This window comes from Aethina tumida, chromosome 2 (genome assembly GCF_024364675.1).
Source record: "Aethina tumida isolate Nest 87 chromosome 2, icAetTumi1.1, whole genome shotgun sequence".
Taxonomy (NCBI): domain Eukaryota; kingdom Metazoa; phylum Arthropoda; class Insecta; order Coleoptera; family Nitidulidae; genus Aethina; species Aethina tumida.
The window spans coordinates 17233351-17255759 of NC_065436.1; the positions used below are offsets into that span (position 1 = coordinate 17233351).

Below are 22409 nucleotides of genomic sequence, written 5' to 3' on the forward strand. Positions count from 1 at the left end.
TTCTCAACATTCCAAGTTGAAATTATTTTTTCTTTTTAGAAACATTAAAAATTAATTATTTTGTTTTTTAAAGAATACCTAGAACATTAGATCTGATTACTTTTATAATTTTATTAAATAAATTCACCTCTGTATAATAAAAAATATTATTATCATTATTATAAAATTGACCTAAATTTTCTTTAATTAATCTTCTCATATAATTTTGTTCTTATCTTTCTTGTTTCCAAGGTTATTTCTATCTTATTTACCTTTGCCTTATACATACACACTATCTTTAAAATTAATTTTATTTAGAAAATAAATATATAATCTAAATTAAACAATGTGCAAGTATGTTACATATACATAGTGTGGCCCATTTAAATTTGAAACACTGAATTACTGACGAAAATTGAATGTGGATTTAACTTTTATTTATTTTAATCTTGACGTTTATTGGATATGATAATTCTTCCATTAACAAAATCAATAGATAACAGTATTTAACTTTTCCAACATAATTAATTATACATATTAAAATAATAAATTTTCGATACTCTTTTCTAATTTGGAATTTCATAAAAACAAAAGGAATGGAACGTATAAATTTTTGTAACAATAAAAAAGATAAGATAATGGATCTGAACTTTCACTAAAAAAATAATGGAGAAATGTGATAATAATCTTCCAATATCAGCTATAATAAATATTTTTACTAATTCTCCGAAGTAAATTATATGCACATTTTGTTAATTTTAGATAGTGCGATTTTTTCTAGACTTTCTTTTTTTAATCTTTTTTTTAACAGGAAAATACTAATTTACAGTCACTGAAATGGACAATACTCACTTTAAAAATTTTTTATTTACACTATTCACCAAAGTAATGCTGGATTAAGTCTTTTCAGTGGTACATAATGAGACTTATCTCAACGTCATGAGTTGGGTGATTTAATCTTGTTTGATAATGTATAAGAAATTAATTATTTTAATTTTCCAAGAATACCCTAGGTCATATGAACTAATAATTTTAGATGGATATAATTCTTATAAGATAATATGAGAGATAATCACTCTATATAATAAATAATATTATTGAATTTATAAATTTTCCTATACTTTATATAATTAATCTTCTTATAAGTTAATTTTTAACACTATTCCCTTATATTTATATTTTTAGTAGTAAATTATATGTACTTTTTGATAATTTTAGATAATGCGATTTTTTTCTAGAATTTCTTTTACTAAAAAATAGGAACATACTAATTAACTGACACTGAAATGGACAAATAGTCACTTTGAAAATTTTTTATTTACATAATTCACCAAAGTAATGCTTGATTAAGTGTTTTCAGTGATAAGTAATGATATTTATCTCAACATCCTGAGTTGGGTCATTTAATCTTGTTTGATTATGTATAAGAAATTAATTATTTTAATTTTCCAAGAATACCTTTGGTCATATGAACTTATAATTTTAGAAAATGGATGAATATAATTCTTATAAGATAATTTGAGTGATAATCACTCTATGTAATAAATAATAATATTGAATTTGTTAATTTATCTAAATTTTATATAATTAATCTTATTACAAGTTAATTTAACACCCTTCTCTTATATTTTTTATCGTATTTTTGATTATCTGTTAAAATACATTAAATACTAATTAACTTTAGGATTGAAAGAAACAAATGTTGACTCACACATCAGTAAATCAATATTAAAATAATTTATAAAAATATTATTGGATATTCCTTTCTAATTTGATAAACATAAATGAAAACAATGTATACATTTTATAACATAACAAAACTAGTAAAATATATCTGAACGTTCATTAGAAAATGATGATAAAATGAGAATGTTTTAAAAATAATACGATATATAATAAAATAGTAATAATTTTTTTCCTATTATTTACTATCTGTTAAATAGCTAATTAACACTGGTATTGAAATTAACAAATACGGACTCTACTAAACGTTTACCTACCTATTTCAACGAAGTATACATATAAAACTAATTTATAAAAAATATCAGTCATTTTTTAAAATATTCCGAATTGGAAGTTTCCATATATATATATATATATATATATATATATGTGTGTGTGTATGTACAAAACTTTTTAAAATTCAAACAATTTTTGCTCTTGTCATTATGTTCAAATAAATATATATTAAAAATTATCTTTAATTTATAAATTCAACAATTACATAGTTAAACAACAAAAAAAAACTAATTTTACTGATGATTATTTGTTTTGTACCGGCAAAAAGTAGTGATTATGCTATTGAAAGTGTAATTACCACAAATAATTTGTAATTTAGTATTTTAATTAATTCTACACTAATATATTATAAAATTCCCTTTATTATGAATAATTTCCAAATACCTATGTTTCATGGAAAGCAACAGGTGATTAATAAAATTTGGATCTATATCTTGTCAGGCCTCCTCCAGAACCGTGAATATTTGTTGCTGATTATTATACTCTTTGTGTCTTATTTTGTTGTTCACTACCTCCTATAAGTTTTCGATGAAGTTTAGATCAGGAAATTGATATGGTTAGTTTATAACTATATTAGTTATTACTCTATAATTAAAATATGAAGAATGTTTGAATTATAGAACTATAGAATTAAAATAATTGGATTTTTAACATAAGCGTTTGAAGATTCGTATGAAACACCAGGAACATTTTAAGGGTAGAGCTGGGATGCTGATTAGCAATAGTTTTAAAAAGCTAAAACTTGTTATACACAGTCATAATTTAATTTATACAAATTTATCATAAATATTTATTTAATTTCTATATTCATTGTAAATGGTATTAATTAAGAAAACAAGTATAAGACGAATACATTAATATCAAAATAAAATTAACATATACTCCATTATTTACAGATAAATTGTAGATTCTCAATGTTGACCACTCAATATTTAAAATAAAATTGATTGTTTTCATAAATTAGGCATTTAGATATACAGTAGGAAAAGCATTTGAGTCGAATCAATTTAGAGAGAGACATTGTGCATGACAGAGACAGTAGAAGTCTGTCCCACAGTGGGAGATTTACTGTCTCTATTGCACATGATATCTCTTTCAAGATTCAGATGTATCAAACTCTTTTTGTACTGTATATTTCAATTCATAAAAGAAACTAAAATAATACTAATACATTAAGTGATAATTTAATTAAGTAAAACAAATAAAAAACATCGATACTAAGGTGATACGGCCTAAGCTTTGTGGATGGCAGATGGCGAGGTCGGTGGAGGAATTTTAAGCCCGACCCTTACTTAAAAGTCCTGTGTTTAAACTCCCATAAAAGAATTAGCAGGTGTGAAAATAAGCAGCCCATTTAATTTTATTATAAGATTACGTTAAATCGCATTAAAAAATAATAATTTATAAATAAACCTTTGATCTTTGGCACGAAACGAAGTGTTCACTTGCACCAAGCATATGACGGTCGAGATTTAATTTCGTGTTGGTAGTCCGCAGACGAATGAATAAATCTCTTACCCTGTGTGGCGACTTGAGTAACCGGTGGACGGCGGCCAGCTGGTTGATGAGCGGTAAAGTGACGCTGAAAGTGTGCAACGGGGGGCGGGCCGGGTCCGGGAAGTTAGTGGTGTAAGAGAACGGATCAATGTCGTTCAGGTACTGAACTCTGCATGTCAGCGACATCGTTCCTGCCGCACACACTTTTCACCAATAGCGGCGATACAATGCACTCGCACCAGGACAATAATTTTAATTTTTATCGTTAGCAGTTCAACCCGATCAACGTTGAGGCGTTTCCTTCCTAGTCTCGGTCGCGGGATCGCTGCTGGTCACATGTTGGACAGGTGGATCTGCTGTGGAAAATGGCCTTTTAAAAATTATGAATGGCCTTGATGTACGACCCGGTCTCGGCTCCGAAACGGTTACGTTCTTTGAACGTAACGTAAGTCGTACCGACATTCATCCAAATATTAGTTTGTGGCTTAATTTACTGCCTATGGTGATATGGTGATAACTCGTGTTGACAGATGAAATTGTTTGCTTAATTCCCGTGATCCTCATTAAAATTTTACCAAAACCAAAAACCCCAGGACATGTTTTAGAGAACTGAATAAATTAAAATGATTATAATATCAATTTTGACTCTCCAGAAACTAAATTAAAAATATAGACAATCCACAGTAGCAAATTAAACAATAAATACTAAAAGGAAAGTTCAGTGATCTCTCATTCGGTGTGATTTATTTTTCAAATAAGAATTTATTGTTCGCGGGCGGCATTTATTTATTGTTAACGATATTTAAATTATTCATTAATACGTTTGAAAAACAAGATTATATATGCAGCTTAGATTGTAGTTTTACATTTCACACATTTATTTTTTATGGTACAAACATGTTTATATTAACATGCTAATAATATTTCAGGCACCACTGTGATAACAGGTTTAAGACCACTTGCAAATTAAAAATTATTAATTATTATTTGGTATCTGAATATTCTAATATTGCCATACATGGCCTTTACGAGACATCCACCCACCCACGCATAGTTTATATTAATGAAATGCATTTTAATTATAAAAAACATTATTTATTCCTTTGTTCATAATCATAAAAAATAATTATTTATTAGAAATAAATGTAATGCTTTAATATTAAAACAAGCTCTGGTAAATGACGTTTGGGCAGATAGCACCGGTTCAACGTAACCGAAAATTTGCATATCTTCAAATGGTCGACTTGACCACAATTATGTTTCTGTTAAAAATTTAAGTGACTTTGCGGGTTTTTTTTTCATTAACAACGATGCCAAAGAAGAGTTCATTATTCGCCGGTGTCCAGTTTAATTGGTCGGTCTAATAAATATCAAACTCTGGGAATTTGTGCGTCCGAGTTTGTTATTTACGTCTGGGTTGAAGAAGGTCAGTGAGATGAAATTAGTTTTCTTCAATTATGGTCCAAAAAAAAGAAAGTCGTAGATTAATATGCGATTTTTGAGCGAAATAGATGAGTGAAGTTGTTCTTTTGGCGTAACTTTTGTGTAATATTAATGGGAAATTGATTACCTCGCAGCTTAAAAAATTAAATGGCTTTGAAAATCTGTATTGTGATTTGGATCACACATTATTCACAGTAGCTTTTCTTATAAATTTTTAACTAAAAACTGGCAATATTACTCGTAGATGCAATTCTATAAGAGCAGAATCCGTTACTTAACTTTTAATTTATATTATTTACAAAAAAATTATAGTGTTACTTTATTATAATCTATGTGAACAAGGAGAAATTAACATAAGTGTAATTTGTATATTTTAAATTGTCAGTCAATAATTAAAATGGAACAAAGAAAAAATAGTTGTTTACGAAAATATAATTTTTTTAAATGTTATCAAAGTTTCATTTAATTTTTTTTTTTTCTTTTTTTTTGAGGAATTAAAACTTTTATTAAATTGATCACCAAACCAAGATTAAAAATTAAAATTTGATATTTTTGGATCAGACATCAATCTCAGTAGTTTTTTATCATACGTTTAACTAAAAGCTTTAAAAATAATAGTTGTATATGAAATTTTAAGACAAATGAATCCTTAACTTTGCTATAATATATAATATTTATAAAAGATTATAGTCATTTCATTATTAATATATATGAACAAAGAGAAATTGGTAATAAGTTGTAATTTGTATAATTTTAAAATGCCATATAAAAATTATAAAAATCTGGAGATTAATGGAACAGAAAAAAAAGAAATCTTCAAGAATATAATTTTTCTAAGTATTATCAAATTTGATTTAAATCATTTTTGGGGAATAGAAACTTTAATAATAAAATTAAGAGGCAATATTTCTCAAAATATCTTTGAAATTTACAAATCGAAATTTTAATTAAAAGTAACATAAATACCATAAATAACATATTTTATTCTCATTTTTATTGTATTTTTATATAATAATAATGGACACATTATTACCTTAAAAAATTGATTTTTATTATTATTATTATAATAGATATGAATAAAGAAAAATTGGCAAAAAATTGTAATTTGTATAATTTTAAAATAGTATATCAAAAAATAATAAAAATATGGAGACTTAATGGAACAGGAATAAAATAAATCTCATCAAAAATATAATATTTCTAAATGTTATCAAAGTTTGATTTAAACCATTATTCTTTTTAAAGAATTGAAAATTTAATATTAAAAATAAAATAAACAATATTACTCAAAATAAAAATGTTGTCTTTTAATTTGTATTTTTATAAGATTATAGTTGCTTTATTATAAATATATCTGAATGAAGAAAAATTGGCAAAAAATGGTAAATTGCATAATTTTAAAATACCATATCAAAAATAATAAAAATATGGCAACTTATGGGAACAGAAAAAAATTCTTTTCAAAAATATAAATTTTCCTAATGTTATCAAAGTTTGATTTAAATCATTATTCTTTTAAAGAAATTAAAACTTTAATATTAAAGTTAACTTAAAATTGGCAATGAGTTGTATTTTGTATAATTTTAAAATACCATTTAAATAATAATAAAAATCTAGAAATTAATAGAACAAAAAAAGAAGACTTTTCAAAAATATAATTTTTATAAATGTTATCGAAGTTTAATATAAATTATTATTCTTTATGAAGAATTGAAAATTTAAGTTAAGATAAACAATATTTTCCAAAATTCTTTTGAAATATACAAATAGAAATTGTATGCAAAAGTAAAATTCTAAACATTTTTTCTTCAATTTTATTTTATTTTTATATATTAGTAATGAAAAAATTGTAGCTTCAAAATTAGATGGCTTTTAAAATATGTATTCTGATATTTTTGGATCTCACATTAACCACTGTATCTTGTTTTATTAAATGTTTAAATAAAATTATAGTCGCAGATGCAATTCTAAGACAGTTGAATTCGTTACTTGTCTTTTAATTTGTATTGTTTATAACATTATAGTTGCTTTATTATAATATATCTGAATAAAGAAATACTGGCCAAAAATAATAATTTTAAAATATCATATCAAAAATAATAAAAATATGATATATTAATGAAACAGGAATAAAAAAAGAATTTTGTTCAAAAATATAATTTTTCTAAATGTTGATCAATTTGATTTAAATCGTTCATTTAAAGGAATTAAAAAATTAATATTAAAGATAAACAATAGGAATAGAAACTTTAATAATAAAATTAAGAGGCAATATTTCTCAAAATATTTTTGAAATGTACAAATCGAAATTTAATACAAAAGTAAAATTTTTAATAAATATTAAACATTTTTTCTTCAATTTTATTTTATTTTTATAAATGGTAATGAAAAATTGATTACTTAATAGCTTAACAATGGCTTATAAAATATGTATTTTGATATTTTTGGATCACACTCATCTCAGCAATTTTTTTATTATACGTTTAACCAAAAGCTTTAAAAATAATAGTTATAGATGCAATTCTAAGACAGATAAATCTTTGACTTGGCTTTTAATTTATACTTTTTATAAAAGATTATAGTTACTTTATTATTAAAATATCTTAACAAAGATAGATGGTAGTAAGTTATAATTTGTACAATTTTAAAATAATAAAAATTTGAAGATTAATTTTTCGGTATGTTATCAAAGTTTGATTTAAATTATTATTATTTTTTTTTTTTGACAGATTGAAAGTGTAATATTAAAGTTAAAATAGACAATATTTCCCAAAATATTTTTATTTTATTTTTATATAATAATAATGCAAAATTATTTTGTATTTTAATATTTTTGAATCACACATTAACTACAACAGTTTTTTCTATTAAATGTTTTACTAAAAACAACTATAAGAGAGTAGAATCCGTTAATTAACTTTTATTTATTTATCTTATTTATGAGAAATTATAGTACTACTTTATTGCAATCCATCTGAACAAAAAGAAATTGGAAATGAGCAATAATTTGTATAATTTTAAAATACCATATACAAATATAATCAAAATTTAACGACTTAATGAGACATAGAAAAAACAACAGTATACCAAAAATATATATATTTTAAATATCAGTTTTCATTTTGAGAAACTGAAACTGAAAGTTAACATTCCCAAAATATTATTAAATACTAAAATGTATTAACTTCAAATTAAATCACAACATTTTCTGAATTTCTGGATTTCAATTGTAGAGACAAAATACTTTACATATTCTTTACTTGTTGGCCATAAAATAGTTACTCTTCTGTTATATATATTATTCTTACGTTACATACGTATAGATATCGTCGTTTTAAACATTTTTATGTATTGAACAGAAACCAAGTGATTACTTTTTATGAATCACACTGGAAAAAAATGATACATATTATTAGAGTCAATAACGTGACAATATATTGCAAATATTATTAAAACAATGAAAATTCACGTCATTCATTAAAAGATAAAAATGATTATTGTTATATTGTTTTACGGCAAATATAACAATATGTATTAATTTATTAAAAAATCACACGTACGTAAAGAAACATTCCTTCAGTATAACTATTATCAATCAAGAAACATATTAAAGTCAAGAACAAATGAAAAAGTAATTTAGAAAATATATAATCAGATCCGGAATAGCCAATAACTATTTATACGATATAGAGATTTGTTTCATCGAATGACCTTGTAGAGCGAGGAATTTTTCCTGTTCCCCTTTATTCTGACAGTGTTTACAAAGAGGGTGGTTTTATTGGAATTTCCTTTGTTAGTAAAACAACCACCACCATCACTGGTCTAGGCCACAGTATGACAGTTCTGACATTGTTTGGGATGATTTTTAAGGTACTTCTGTATACAACAATTATTTGAAGCTTAACATGTCAATTTATACAACAATAATTGTTGGAAAGTTATCAAAAAATCAATCTATCAATCAAGGATAATTTCTATTTTAAACACCCACAGAAATTGGATTTAATAGCTTAAGTACTGAAGCATCTAAATCTCTTCGAAAAAACTAATTGATCCATCTTAACGATTAAGATGAAAGTTCCAAGATTATTAACCTGAGACAGTCGCGGAGGATGCTTTAATCTGCATTAAACCTCAAATCAGCTGTTTATATTTCAAAAATGAAAAGAACCGGATTGAAAAAAACTGGTATTTCAAGAACTGACAGATAATAATTTCACCTTCACTTGAACACCAACCAAAATAGTGCACACAACAATTTCATCCGTACAAAACACACGTTCCCCATAGGCGAAAACCACCGTCAGTGACGGTCTTTCAGCGACGAAACAAAACATCAAATTCGTACCGTACCGACCGCATCAACCGGCTAGGCACCGCACAAAACGGCCGATGCCGGCGAATCGGATGCGGTCCCACGTGAAAATCCGCCGCAGACTGCGAGAACCGTCCGGTCGGATGGATTAGTGATGGTCAAAAAATGAATGAAAAAATGATGCATCAAAGCATGGAGTACCTGCGTTAATTTGGCAAACGGACCCGTCCTATTTGGTAGGCGAACGCGACGCGACTGCTTTGAGCCGGCAAGTGTTTCGGCCCGTTGGCAGTCAGCGCCACCGCAGATACAGCTCGCCTGTCGCTGAAGAAGTTAAAATAAAAGATCTACAAGAAGCTTCGTCACCGTACCTTGCCCGTATGTACTTCTGTGTACACCTGGTGGGCACCCATAGGATTCAATGGTCAACAAAAGCCGGTGGTCATTTAAAAATTTCACGTTTCTTCCTGGTACAGTTGGCTTAAAATTATGTCCGAATGGCTCTGGCTCTAATTCAGGTAATGGTGACGACAAATTTAGTTTAGCTTAGGCTGAAGTTAAAATAATACGAATTCACGGGTCTTCATCTAAATATTTATTTTTAATAGTGTCTGTCATGGAACATAAATAGGTGTACATTTTTAAACTACAATAAGATAACTATTGACAATAATGTATGACGAACGGGCGTTACACGATCATATCTGACAATATAAAATTGAAAATCATGGGCGTTGCAATTCTTTAATGGTTTATTCTTAATGTATTATGAAATGTTTTTAACAAGATATTGTTAAACTGTTACGGAACTTGAGGTGGGAATATTTAAAAATAAAATTATGTCAACAACACAACAATGTATTATTTTTATAATTTACATATACAAAAAATAAAAACAAACTTGGTTTACATGTTTACGGCGAAATTTAAAAATAAATATTTATAAATTTAATTTTTTTAAAATTTCCGTAATCGCTGTAATACTCCATTGAAATAAAATTATTAGGTTAATAATAAAAATAACCAATTAGATTAAAATAATAATAATAATATAATTATTTAAAATTTATCAAAATAAATTTAAAAAATTGAAAATAATTAAAGTTTTGAATTCAAATTTAAAAAATTTAAATCCAATTAAAAAAATATTAAATACTAAAAAAATTTGTAAATATATTAATTTTATAATTATTACTATATAATATAATTTAAAAGAATTAATATTGTTATTTTAAATTTATAAAAAGATAAAATTTGTCAATTCAGTTAAAAAAATTATTAATTTAAATTAGAAAATTTAAAAAATTAAATGGAAAAATAAAAAAAAAAATAAAATCATATCAAATTTAAATCCAATAAAATTATTACTTTAGATATAAAAAATTTAAACTAAGCTTAAAAAATTAAAATTAAATTGAAAGAATAAAAGTTATTTATTAATCATAACTTTTAATTTAATTAATTGTATTTAATTTAAACAAATTTCAAACATTAAGATTAAAAAAATACCCAATTAAATTTAAAAAAATGTATTATTTTAAATTTATAAAGTTTAAAATATTAAAATTAAATAAAATTAAAAAAATATGGAAATTATTATTTCAAATTTATAAAATTATGCTTGAAATACAATATTTACAGAAAAATTAAAAAAAAAAAAACTATTAAATTTAAAAAATAAACTTAAAAATTAAAATAATTGCAAAAAAAATAGACAATTAAACTAAAAAATATATTATTTTAAATTTATAAAATTAAAAATAATCAATTAAATTAAAATAATTAATTTAAATTACAAAATTTAAAAAACTAAGAATAAAAAAATTAGAAAAAAAATCACAAATTTTAAAATCTAAAAGCTAAGCATAAAAAATTAAAATTAAATTAAAAGAATAAAATTTATTGATTTATAATAAAAATATATAAAATTATTTTAAATTTGTAAAATTCTTACATTAATTAATTTAATAAAAATTTAAAAAATTAGATTAAAAAATTCGAAATACCCAATTAAATTTAAAAAAAAATGTATAAATATAAATTTATAAAGTTTAAAAAATCAAAATTATATCAAATTAAAAAAATAATAAAATTATTATTTTATATTTATAAAACTAAAAAAATAATGTTTGAAATATAATATTTAAATAAAAATTAAAAAAAAAACTATTAAATTTTAAAAATAAATTTAAAAATTAAATTTATAAAATTAAAAATAATCAATTAAATTAAAATAATTAATGTAAATTACAAATTTTAATAAATTAAGAAAGTATATAATCATTATTTTAAAATCATAAAATTAAAAAAATTTAAACTAGACTTAAAAATTAATATTAAATTAAAATAAATAAATAGTTTATTTAAATTTATAAGAATGTTATTATTTTAAGTTTTTAAATTTTTATTTAAGTAATATTTAATTTAATAACAATTTCAAATATTAAACTTTAAAACATCAAAATATACGATTAAATAGAAAAAAATATTATTTTAAATATAAATCAAAAATAAATGAAATTAAAATAAATAAATAAAATTATTATTTTAAATCTATAAAATTAATAATTAAGCTTAAAACATAATAATTACAAAAGAATTAAAGAAAAAATCTATTAAATTTAAAAAAATAACATAAAATTTAAAAATATATACAATAAATTTAAAAAATAAACTTGATAAAATATGCAATTACATTTAAAATAATTATTTTAAATTTAAAATATTTAGCTTAAAAAGATAATATTTAATTGTTATTTATAAAAGAAAATAATATTCTTAACTTAAATTTATGAAATTTAAAAACGAACATTATAAAATAAGTAATAAGTTAAAACACAATTAAAATTGTTATTTTAAATACATAAAATTTGAATAATAATAATAATCATATTTAAAATTAAAAATATTAAGTTTAAAAATATTAAAAACAAATAATAAAATTTATAAATACATAAGTAACGACAAAAAAATCTAATATAACGTAAATTCATGAAAGTGAATAATAAAACGAATCATTAAATACTTTTGGCGGTACATTTTATCAACATTTTATCGACAAATATGGCCTTTGTTGTCTCGTCCGGTGGTTGTAAATTAAAAACCGAGAATGTTAATATTCCTTAGTCATTTCCTGATACTTAACACCTGACATAAAAATTACAATGTTTTATTATTTTTAGATATAATCAATAATGTGATAAACAGGTTTCATTTAATTGATGGCGAAGGGTTTTGTACCGTAATTAACATATTGCCTTCAATATATTGGATCTTACGTACTAGGATAGAATGCTCATTAATACATTAATAAGATCGATTTATAAACAATTATATTAAATTTTTACTGGAAAATTTATTACTTCCATTAAATCCACACTAAAGTTATTAGCATTTTAAATATTTATCAGTGCCTTCTGACAACCGTAATAATAACTATTGATAAATAAATGATTTGTATTGCTTTTCATTGTCTTTTATTGATCCCATCGACTGAAAAAATAGTCTTCATCACTCATTTCATCCAGTTGATTATACAATTTATTATAATATTTATAAACAATGATTCTCCCGCTGTTCGAAATACAGACAGGGCCAATCCAATAAAATCTTAGTTGTAAACATTCTCCTAAACAAAGCAATAAACCCAATCTTGTATGACAGCTGGAATTTATGAATGTAAATTAACTTGCCAATTTTAATGGCAAATTCAAAATAGCCGTTTGCTGTTCAACCGATTGCGACTATTGTAAATTACAAATTTTCTTGGAATACAAACGAAATACTTGTTGTGTTGTGTTATTTTGTCGGTCGAAATATTCGTAGATCAATCAAAATCTGCGAGAGTATCAAAAAAGGAATAATGGTAACGGAATGCGGTGTCCAAACTTTACATTCCATTACATAAACACTGTTAAATTATCGAAGTAAAGAGAGAGTGGTGCTTTTTAATAAATTCTTGTTTTGCTTTTATTGTTGGTTCAATAGTAATTTTTTAATGCTAGCATAAGGTCAAATAATAATTTGTACACGATGCGAGTTCAATGTGTCCTTTCTTTTTGACATTCCGTTATTTCTTAATATTACCAACTGCAATTGAACCTTTCGTATATTATTTTTCATAAAACAATAGCGTGTTGTTCCAAAATTACAGTTCACAATTTAGAATGCTAATCATAAATTGGGCCGAAAGTGTATTTACAAAGTTAAATTACACTTCCCCCATTTTTATTGCATACTTTGTAACATATATATGTTAAGAAATGAAGGACAATTTATAAATTGTTTCCAACATGTACAAACTTATATTATTGTTTTTGTACATCACGGAAGAGGGATCGAAAACAAGTGATACCTGGTACCTGTAATTGTACCCGTACTTTTAGTTTCCGACTCATTCATTACGCGAATTGTAATACAACGGTGTAAGGTTTCTTGAAATAGATCAGTCGTAGGAAGCAAACAAGGGGATATCCCATCGTACACAAAGAATATCCAGCTGAGAACAACGTACTGGTTCGAAGAAGTTGACTTCACGAATTGTCATTCACCCGAGCGTAAATTCGGTACAGACTGGCGTAATGGGGTCATAAAACCACTTTACATCAATCTCCGAAGAGTACGGCTTAGGAGGACTATTGTTTTCCGACTTTATTGGGTTTTTATTATTTTCTGTAACGGTACCATTTAGATTTCCAATAAGTTACCAAGTGACGTCATGCAAACTGTTTTGATAAAGTTTTTTGTTAATGTTTAATGGAAAATAGTGTTTGTTACACCTGGAACGCAGGTCTCGGTCTATGACGTTCAAAAGTGAATCTAATTTATTCACATTATACAGTAAAAAGTCAATTTTAGATTTGTACAAAATGAATCCCTTTTGATTGTGTATAAAGTAGTTTATCTTTATAAAATAAAACAAGCTATAAATGGTGAATAAATTATGGAATATACACGTTGATGGTTAATTTATAATAAGAAAAATGGAAGTTTAATGGCTTCGTCTATCAATAGAGCCTGCCTCGTTGTTTACTAGTTATAAACGACGTTTAATTTTTTTTCAAGTATTGCAGGTACAAGAAAAGGACACAATTAAAATGCTAATTTTCCTGGGGTCAGCATACACATCACATAAAGGCACTTACCTTTCCGTATGGCGAATATGTCTTTGTAATTCCTCCAATGCTGTCTCTGAAAATTTATTTCTTCTATTAATAATATTCCGCATATTGTGTATAATAATGTATAAGATGAATGACAATGTTAACTAGAAATCTGTCACATTAAACACAAAACTTATCTTGGAATTTTTAATTTTTATTTTATTTTATTTATTGTCTGGTCCAAATAAAAGTCGTTTGTCAGTTTCGTTTCGTTAACAAGTTTGTTTGTTTATTTGTGCTTATTAGTTTGTTGGTATAATTTTTCAAAATTTTACTTATGCAATATTATGAAATTATCGAATATTGTTTCCAATTTCATTACTTTAACCAAGAGTCAACTATTGATCTTAAATAAAACATGGCTTACTTACATTCTATTAGGATGAATTACACCTCGCTGCGGACTATTCTCGTGGATAATAACCTGCCGAGGATCAATTTCCGTACATTCATCCGGCTTCCCATCATAGCTGAACATTTTGTCCATGACAGGACTCCACAACTGTGCTGTACCCCCCAGGATGTCATCGATGTTGGTGTGCTTCGATATAAACAAATTCATGTTTCGTTTTTTGTTCTTGTCTACCATGACAGGAACATTGTCGTAGGGACTAAGTCGACCTTGGTCCTTTGGCATTTCTAATCCCTCAGGACTAGCACGGTCTCCCAAGGGCACATCATTTTCCGATTCATTGTCAGACTCCGCCTTCTCCGGATTCCCCAACCACCAAGGTTTTTCTCCTGAATCCTGATGACGTATTGCATATTTTGATTTATTTTCTTGCTCTTCTTGTAGTTGTACCATTTCAGGAATATTTTCAGCACTATTCAACCACCAAGCTCGTTCACCAGAGTCTATGTGACGAATTTTATGTTGTTCTAAATAATCACTGTTCATGATGTTCTGTTTGTTTGAGTCTGTTTTATCGCTACTGTCTAGCCACCAGCTGGTGTCGTCAGAATCATTGTGTCGTATTTTGTAAACTATCCTTCCATCTTCATTTTGATAGAGATTAATGGGTATAACATTTCGTTTTCCTGAGTCGCTCCTGGACTTATCATTGTCTAACCACCAGCTACTTTCGTCTGAATCATTGTGTCTCACTTTATATATGACTCTTCCATCATCAGTTGTGCCCTCAATTTGTACATAATTCGAAGGTACATTTTGCTTATTAGAGTCTGATTTACTTTTTTCGCTACTATCGAGCCACCAACTACTCTCATCTGATTCGTTATGTCTAACTTTATATAAAATTCTGCCATCTTCAGTTTTACCTTCTACGTTTACATTTTTAATATTATTAAAATCTGATTTTGATTTTTCACTACCATCCATCCACCAACTTGAATCATCAGAATCATTATGCCTAACTTTAAAAATTATTGTCCCATCAGCCGTAGTTCCGTCTTCTCTAACATAATTAGGATACGTGTCCACTCCCTCGGGGATTTCTGATTTTTCATCCAACCACCAAGGAATTTCTCCTGATTCAACGTGCCTCAAAAACGGCTTCGCATCAGAAGTCTGAAGTTTCTTTGGATGTGCCTCGTCGCTATTTAAACTGGCTGAGTGCGAAGACGGCTGCTCAACGCACCAAGTAGACTCATCCGGCTCTACTTTGACCAACATCAACTTCGCATGGCGTGGTTTGGCAACTGGAATTTCTACTGGGTGCTGCGCATTGCTCTGCATTTTTTCCTGGCCGATATTTTGTACGGTCTTTTCGGGCTCTTGATGTTTGCCTTTGAATAAACTCGTAACCGGAGCTAACGCCCTCATTAAAAAGGATTTGGCCTCCACCGTTTCCGGTTTTATGTTCTCCTTCGGCTTAGGACTGTGCGGTGTTCTCCGCGACTTATCCGTTGATAATTCATCTGCTGATGACAGCACAACCGATGTGCGCGAAGAACCGGCGCTATGGTGATTTTTATTTTTTTGCTTCGAGTCATCTTCGCTTCCCGTCGAAGAACTGGAACTGCTCGTGTCGGAACTCGGCGACCGCCTACTTCTTTGAACTAAACTTGAGACTTTTTGTGGCAGTTTTGAAGGAATGCTATTGCTGTGATACGAAGCACACGTCGCCAAATTTTCGGACACGTCCGTAGCCTCGGGATCCGCCGCAGATTGGTCGGAGTCGGCGGAACTGGCCGAGTTGCTTCTTCTGCCCAGTTTCTTTTTACCTTTGCCTTCAGGATTCATATTTAGAACGGACTTTCGGAAATCTTTGTTTTGTAAATTTGTGGAATGTATTGATTGGTTTTTATTGGAAACTTCATTCTTTGGTATTTGAGGGGGCAACTGCTTTTTATCGGTAACATGCATTTGTTTTGGTGGTGTTAATTTAGATTTACCCGATGAAGGTGAAGGCGACTTTTTGTCCTTTGGCTTTCCGTCAGATTTTGACGATCCTTGACTTACACTCTTTGTAGAACTTGCCCTGGATATACTTTTTGGACTGTCGCAACTACTTTTTCTCACCCTATCCTCAGAATGTTCCGAATCTGCACATTCACCTTGTTTAGAATCTTTTTGTTTCGTAACTGGGCTGGAGAATTTCATGTCGAGAATTGATGACCATGGTGTTGCGGAAATTCTCGAAGCACCCGCAAACCGACTTGATTTAGTTGAATCGTCCAATCTGTCCGACTGTATTTCCTTATCTACCATATTCCGCCTTATTTTTGGTCTTGTGATTTGTTTTTCTATTACTTTGGCAACCTCGATTCTACGGCTTCTAAGAAAATTGCTTGGTGTAGGAGAATGCGATGGTGATGTACCTCTAGTTGTAACAGTCACAGTTTCCATTTCGAGTTCTTCAGGTTTTGGACTTGGTTGATGTTCTGGCTTTGGCAACTCTCTATGTAGGATGTCCTCAGGAGCTGCTGAAGAACACCGACTTGTAGGTCGACTAAGACGTTCTTGTTCTTGTTGTGCGTGTAAAACACTTAGTAATTCTTTGTTTCTACGACTTGTTTCGTTTACTCGAATTGTGGATGGTCTTGTATATGCCGTATAACTCTTTTCAACTGAGTTTTTAGGAAGGAATCTACTATTAATATATTTCTGACTTGATAGATCCTCTCTAGATGTAGTTCGATTAGTTTTATATCGAGAAGTAGCTTCATCTTTAGATGTGGAAGACCTGCTTAAATATTTTGGAGTATCATCCTTGGAAGGTCTTGAACCGTACTTTTGCAGATCTTCCCGAGATGCACGAGCACCTTTATATCGGGATAATGACTCGTCTTTGCTAGTCGATGCTTTACCTATGTATTTAGGTACATCATCTTTTGACGATGAAGATCTAGATGAATATTTGGAGATACTATCGTCTTTTGTTATCGACGACCTACCGGTGTATTTAGGAATCAAATCGTCCTTTGATATCGAAGATCTACCTGTGTATTTGGGGATGGTGGTCGAGGAACTTCCAGAATCCAACCTTTCTCTGCTGGCAGATCGTGTATACGGTCTCGGATAAAGTCTGTTCATGTTGTAACTTGTCGAAGAAGCCGATGATGAAGTTTTCTCCGATTTATCAATGGGACTGGGATCACGAGATCGGGCTCCTGTACGAGATACAGGTCGATAAGACACTGGAGGATGCAGCGTGTCTTTTTTGTCCAAAAGGGGTTTAACTCTTCCATGATCTGATTTTCCTAAAAAAAAGTAGAACAATGTAAGAAATATTATGATAAATATAGCAGCAAATTTGACTAATTTGACGAATTTAAACTCCTGAAGGTTATGCATTACCTGAGTCCCGCAGAGCACCAGTGTCACGCTGGTAGCTAGTTGTGTAGGCGCCGCTATATTTGGAAGCAATGCGAGATGTTGAACATTTCTCCTCATCATTGTTTTTGACTGAATTTGACCGAGTACGTTGATAACTTGGCTCGTACTGAAATTATAAAATATTATATGAATATATCTAATACGACTGACAAAAAATCTATAAATAAATTTATAAAAATTGATAATAATGATGTTTATTTGAAAAATTTAAATGTTTTAATGAAGTTGTAAAAATAATTTTATTTCTAATGTTATGTTAAAGTAAATAGTTTAGTAAATCTGAGAAAATCTCACCCACGGTAAAATGAATGTTCTATTACTATTTTAAATAACAAGAAATATGTGCAAAATGTCCATTAACACTAATTGATTGTACAAACTACTGTTAATGTACAGATGCTACCGCCAGAATAGTTACCCTCAAAACTTCGTAACACGTTGTAAATTATATTTTTAATTGTATTTCATAGATAATGTACTGTATAGAAATATTAATTAATTTACAAAAATTTCACTTACACTGGGAACTGTTTCCTTCTTATTAGAACTGGAGTAACTACTTGAAGAACTTGAAGATTTATTCCAAGGAACCTGAAAAATATTTTAAATAAAATTATAATTTTGGTTAAAAGCACCCAAACAAAAATATCTTAATTCTCCATTGACTATTTGCCAACAAATAAGCTGTAAGTTTTGCGTAAAAGATACATCATAATTTTTAAAATTAGCAGTTTCAATTTAATATATTATCTGAGAGTGCTCACTTGCATTCTAGGCATATTTTTGTTAGTAAGGCAAAATTAATTAGATAATTTATTATTTAGATTTATTTATAGAGTATTGTCCCATTATTTATATATAAAATTATACGTATAATAAAGTTCAATGTAAACGTTTTAACGAGAGGAAATATTTTACATACATAAAGTGAAATAAAATTGAATTCATTCTCCGCATTTGTACAAATATTTTGATAATAAATACTTAAGGCGACATTTTACTTTCAGGCAAATTTCACTCAGTTATAATATGGTTCACCAGTTTGGCAAGTGAATTGGTTAAATTTTTAGAATAGATATCAATTTTGCACTGAAGGTCATTACCAAACATTGACAGAAAAATTCATTCTGCTTTTAATACTAACTATTTAATTTATTTGGCACTGTCCAGCAATGCGGTATTTATAGAGTGTCAATAAATATTTTAAATTTATTTCATTGTTTTTCATTCATGTCGCTAGTCTGACATTTGTTCAATTCTTTGTTTGTTTCAGTAGTTGCCGTGTAAATGTCACGTTACCTACTTAAATAATATAGGTCTATAGAATTGATTAATTATTACTTTAAGACATTAAGGTCATTACCGAGGTATATAGTTTCCCACAAAAATTTTGGATACAAGTTTTAAGTAGTATATTCTGGATATCTTAAATACTTTTTAGTACATTTCAGTTAATTAAAAATATTTATTGTAAGGACAACCAAACAAAATAAACATATTTTAAAAATATAACATAAAATTTAAATTTACTAGTAACTTTCAAGCTCAATACTTCATTACATTTTGTATATTCAACTGATTTCACATATTTTTCAAGAACCCCCTTACCATACTTGACATTTCAAAGCTGACTCTTTCAACAGAATGTTTTAAAAACCTAATACCACTAATCCCCCAAAGCTTCTTGATTTCACCACTAAATCATATAGTATTTAATTTTTCATTGGCCTAAAATATATGAAAGAGAATACTTGAAGCTTTTGTGAAGTTTTGGTGAACTTGCTGAATATATTTTATTTTATTTATTTAATTTCCAATTATTATTAATTTATTGAAAAATGTGTTAGTATAATTAAAAAATTGTCATCATAAATTACAACCAAATACATCCTCGTTTTTTTAAATTGTATGATAATATATTACTTCAGCACAAAGTACAAGAACTAATTCTAAATTCCTCTTCCATACCATGACCCCCCTTCACCATCCTTCACGGTGAGAGGCTGCCATCCATTTTTTTTCAACTGAATGCCTTAAACTTAAGCCGCAAATCCCTCAAAGTGCCTTCATCACTAGATAATATAGTATTTCATTACTCCTTCGCCCAAAATATATGCTTTTGAGAAATGTTAATGATTTTCTGACAAGTTTTGGGTGAAATCAAATTCATTAAACACCAACATTCCATACTAGTGTTAATATTATATAAAATAATGACAATTATTATAATACAAATATATATCTTGTTCAAATTACTGAGTTTTTTAAATTTGTTTTATTAAAGACTATATTCTGAATTTCTGCCTGAAATATAAACTAGACAAAAATAAGCCACGTTAAAAATGTTCCAAAATTATAGTTTTTTTTATTAAGTATTGTTTTTTATTTATTTTTCCTTCTAATTATTCTCAATTATAATGTAACAGATTTAATTTAAATAAAAAATATTAATTTATTTTAAAATATAAATTATTTTTGGAAATCATCATTTGGAAAAACTTAATTTAAAACACTGACGTTAATAACTAATTAGTCTAATATGTTTTCTTCCCTATTTTGAGAGGAAGCTTATAAAAACGTCAACATGGGTTAGCATTTTTTACTAACTATAATCTGTTCGTTTACATCTATTTTTAAAATTTGGAGTTTCTAATCAAGTTTTTACAATGTGAGGGCATAAAAATCCAAATTTAGTTGTCCTACTTCCTATCTTTTAACAAACAAGCAACACAATTATAGATTTTTTCTATTATATACATAAATTTATAAAACTTAACACCAAAAAGTAAATTGGATTTATTTCAGTGTGATTTAAACTTAAAATTTCAGTAGAGTTCAATATACCTGTGACATTCACTTCTAATTTGTCCAAGACGTCTCAAGCTGAATGACATTCAGTAAGACTTCTATTACATGCTTCCTGTCTACGCACGTTTGTTTCGAATATCCGGTTTGTATTTTTGGTTCTACGGAGTACTGCAGGACGTAATTGTGGCAACCGTTCTAAAGGTGAACTGATTAGGCATTTAAGCCACAATTATTTGATAAATTATGAAGTCTAGTGTATATAGAGCAAAGTCTACAGTTAAATAAGACAGTTTCGTTACCCAATTATTACCGAAATATAAACAGTGAGCCTAATTTATGTACGTATTTATGTGAATGCCAGCCGCAAATTGACCGATTGCTGATCTAAAAATAATATACTGCTAAAAATTTCAGGCTCATTTGCTAAACAAAAGCTAGGGATCATTTCCGCAGTTGTTGCGTCCAGACAAGTATGTATGCTTCTGGGTTTCTGCATACTGTTTCGCCAACTCAACTGGGTCATAAGTGGCATTTGTAAATCTGATTTATTTACATAGAAAACGGGGTCAATAAAAAATCAAAAATCCAGGCTTTTAGCCAAACATTATGTAACGCACACTTCCGACTTGTTTTAAGGAAATCATTTCGTTATGGCATAATTTATTTGATGGATTAATGTACCGTAGACCTTTTTAATATTTAAAAATAACTGTGGCTAGATTGCTCTGAAAATAGCAAAAGAGTAACAACCTGCATCCCGTCTATAATAGAAAAGTCTAAGGATCACACAAATAAGCGAAACTTAAGTGCAGTCAAACCAAATAGACAGATTGAATTTCAATAAGGGAAAATCAACGTTTGTTTAAAGACATAAAAGACACATGGCAAATTATATATACAATTGCATGCACTAAAATAGATAATAAAATTTCGTTTACTAAATGTACATTCAATTTTACAACGCATTATTACACATTAAACTCTCTAATCGTAATAATTAAACAATTACAAGGACGTACTCGTGTAAAAAGTTACTAATTAACCACATAGTACTAGTTGCAATAAAAAGCGTACGACAGTGCTGACAGTTTAAAGGTAATGCACCTAGTACCATTAAGCACCCCAATAAAACCATCCCGAGTGAAAGCAAGTTCGTAAAGTTAACACATAAACGTTTCAAGTTTCTTGCGCTGCAATATTTTATAATGCGTTTAGTACTATGGAAAGTAATAAATAAAATGCGTCTATAAAAAATGAGCGAAGATTTTCAATAGGATGAAAAGGAGCGTGGTTCTTTATGGCGGAGGCGAGACGTCCATGTGTTAAATAAATTTTATGGGCCGACACGTGCGTGAAGGGATGTTGACTACCGTTTTAAATATATTTA

At 27.7% G+C, this 22409-nt stretch overlaps 1 protein-coding gene across 5 annotated transcripts in view; it reads right to left on the bottom strand.

Moving 5' to 3' along the window:
• The window catches only part of LOC109606627 (FH1/FH2 domain-containing protein 3), an 88132-nt gene that overhangs the window by 62972 nt on the left and 2751 nt on the right, over window positions 1–22409 (bottom strand). For 3 of the 5 annotated variants that reach the window (XM_049963659.1, XM_049963657.1, XM_049963658.1), the window contains exons 2-5: window positions 18734–18805; window positions 18176–18320; window positions 14787–18078; window positions 14398–14443 (exon numbers count right to left, since the gene is read on the bottom strand). In XM_049963659.1, coding sequence (XP_049819616.1) covers window positions 14398–14443; window positions 14787–18078; window positions 18176–18320; window positions 18734–18805 — 3555 coding nt within the window. Of the gene's footprint in view, window positions 1–3516; window positions 3859–14397; window positions 14444–14786; window positions 18079–18175; window positions 18321–18733; window positions 18806–22409 lie in introns of those variants that run through there. The other 2 variants (XM_049963660.1, XM_049963662.1) reach the window with 2 other exon arrangements.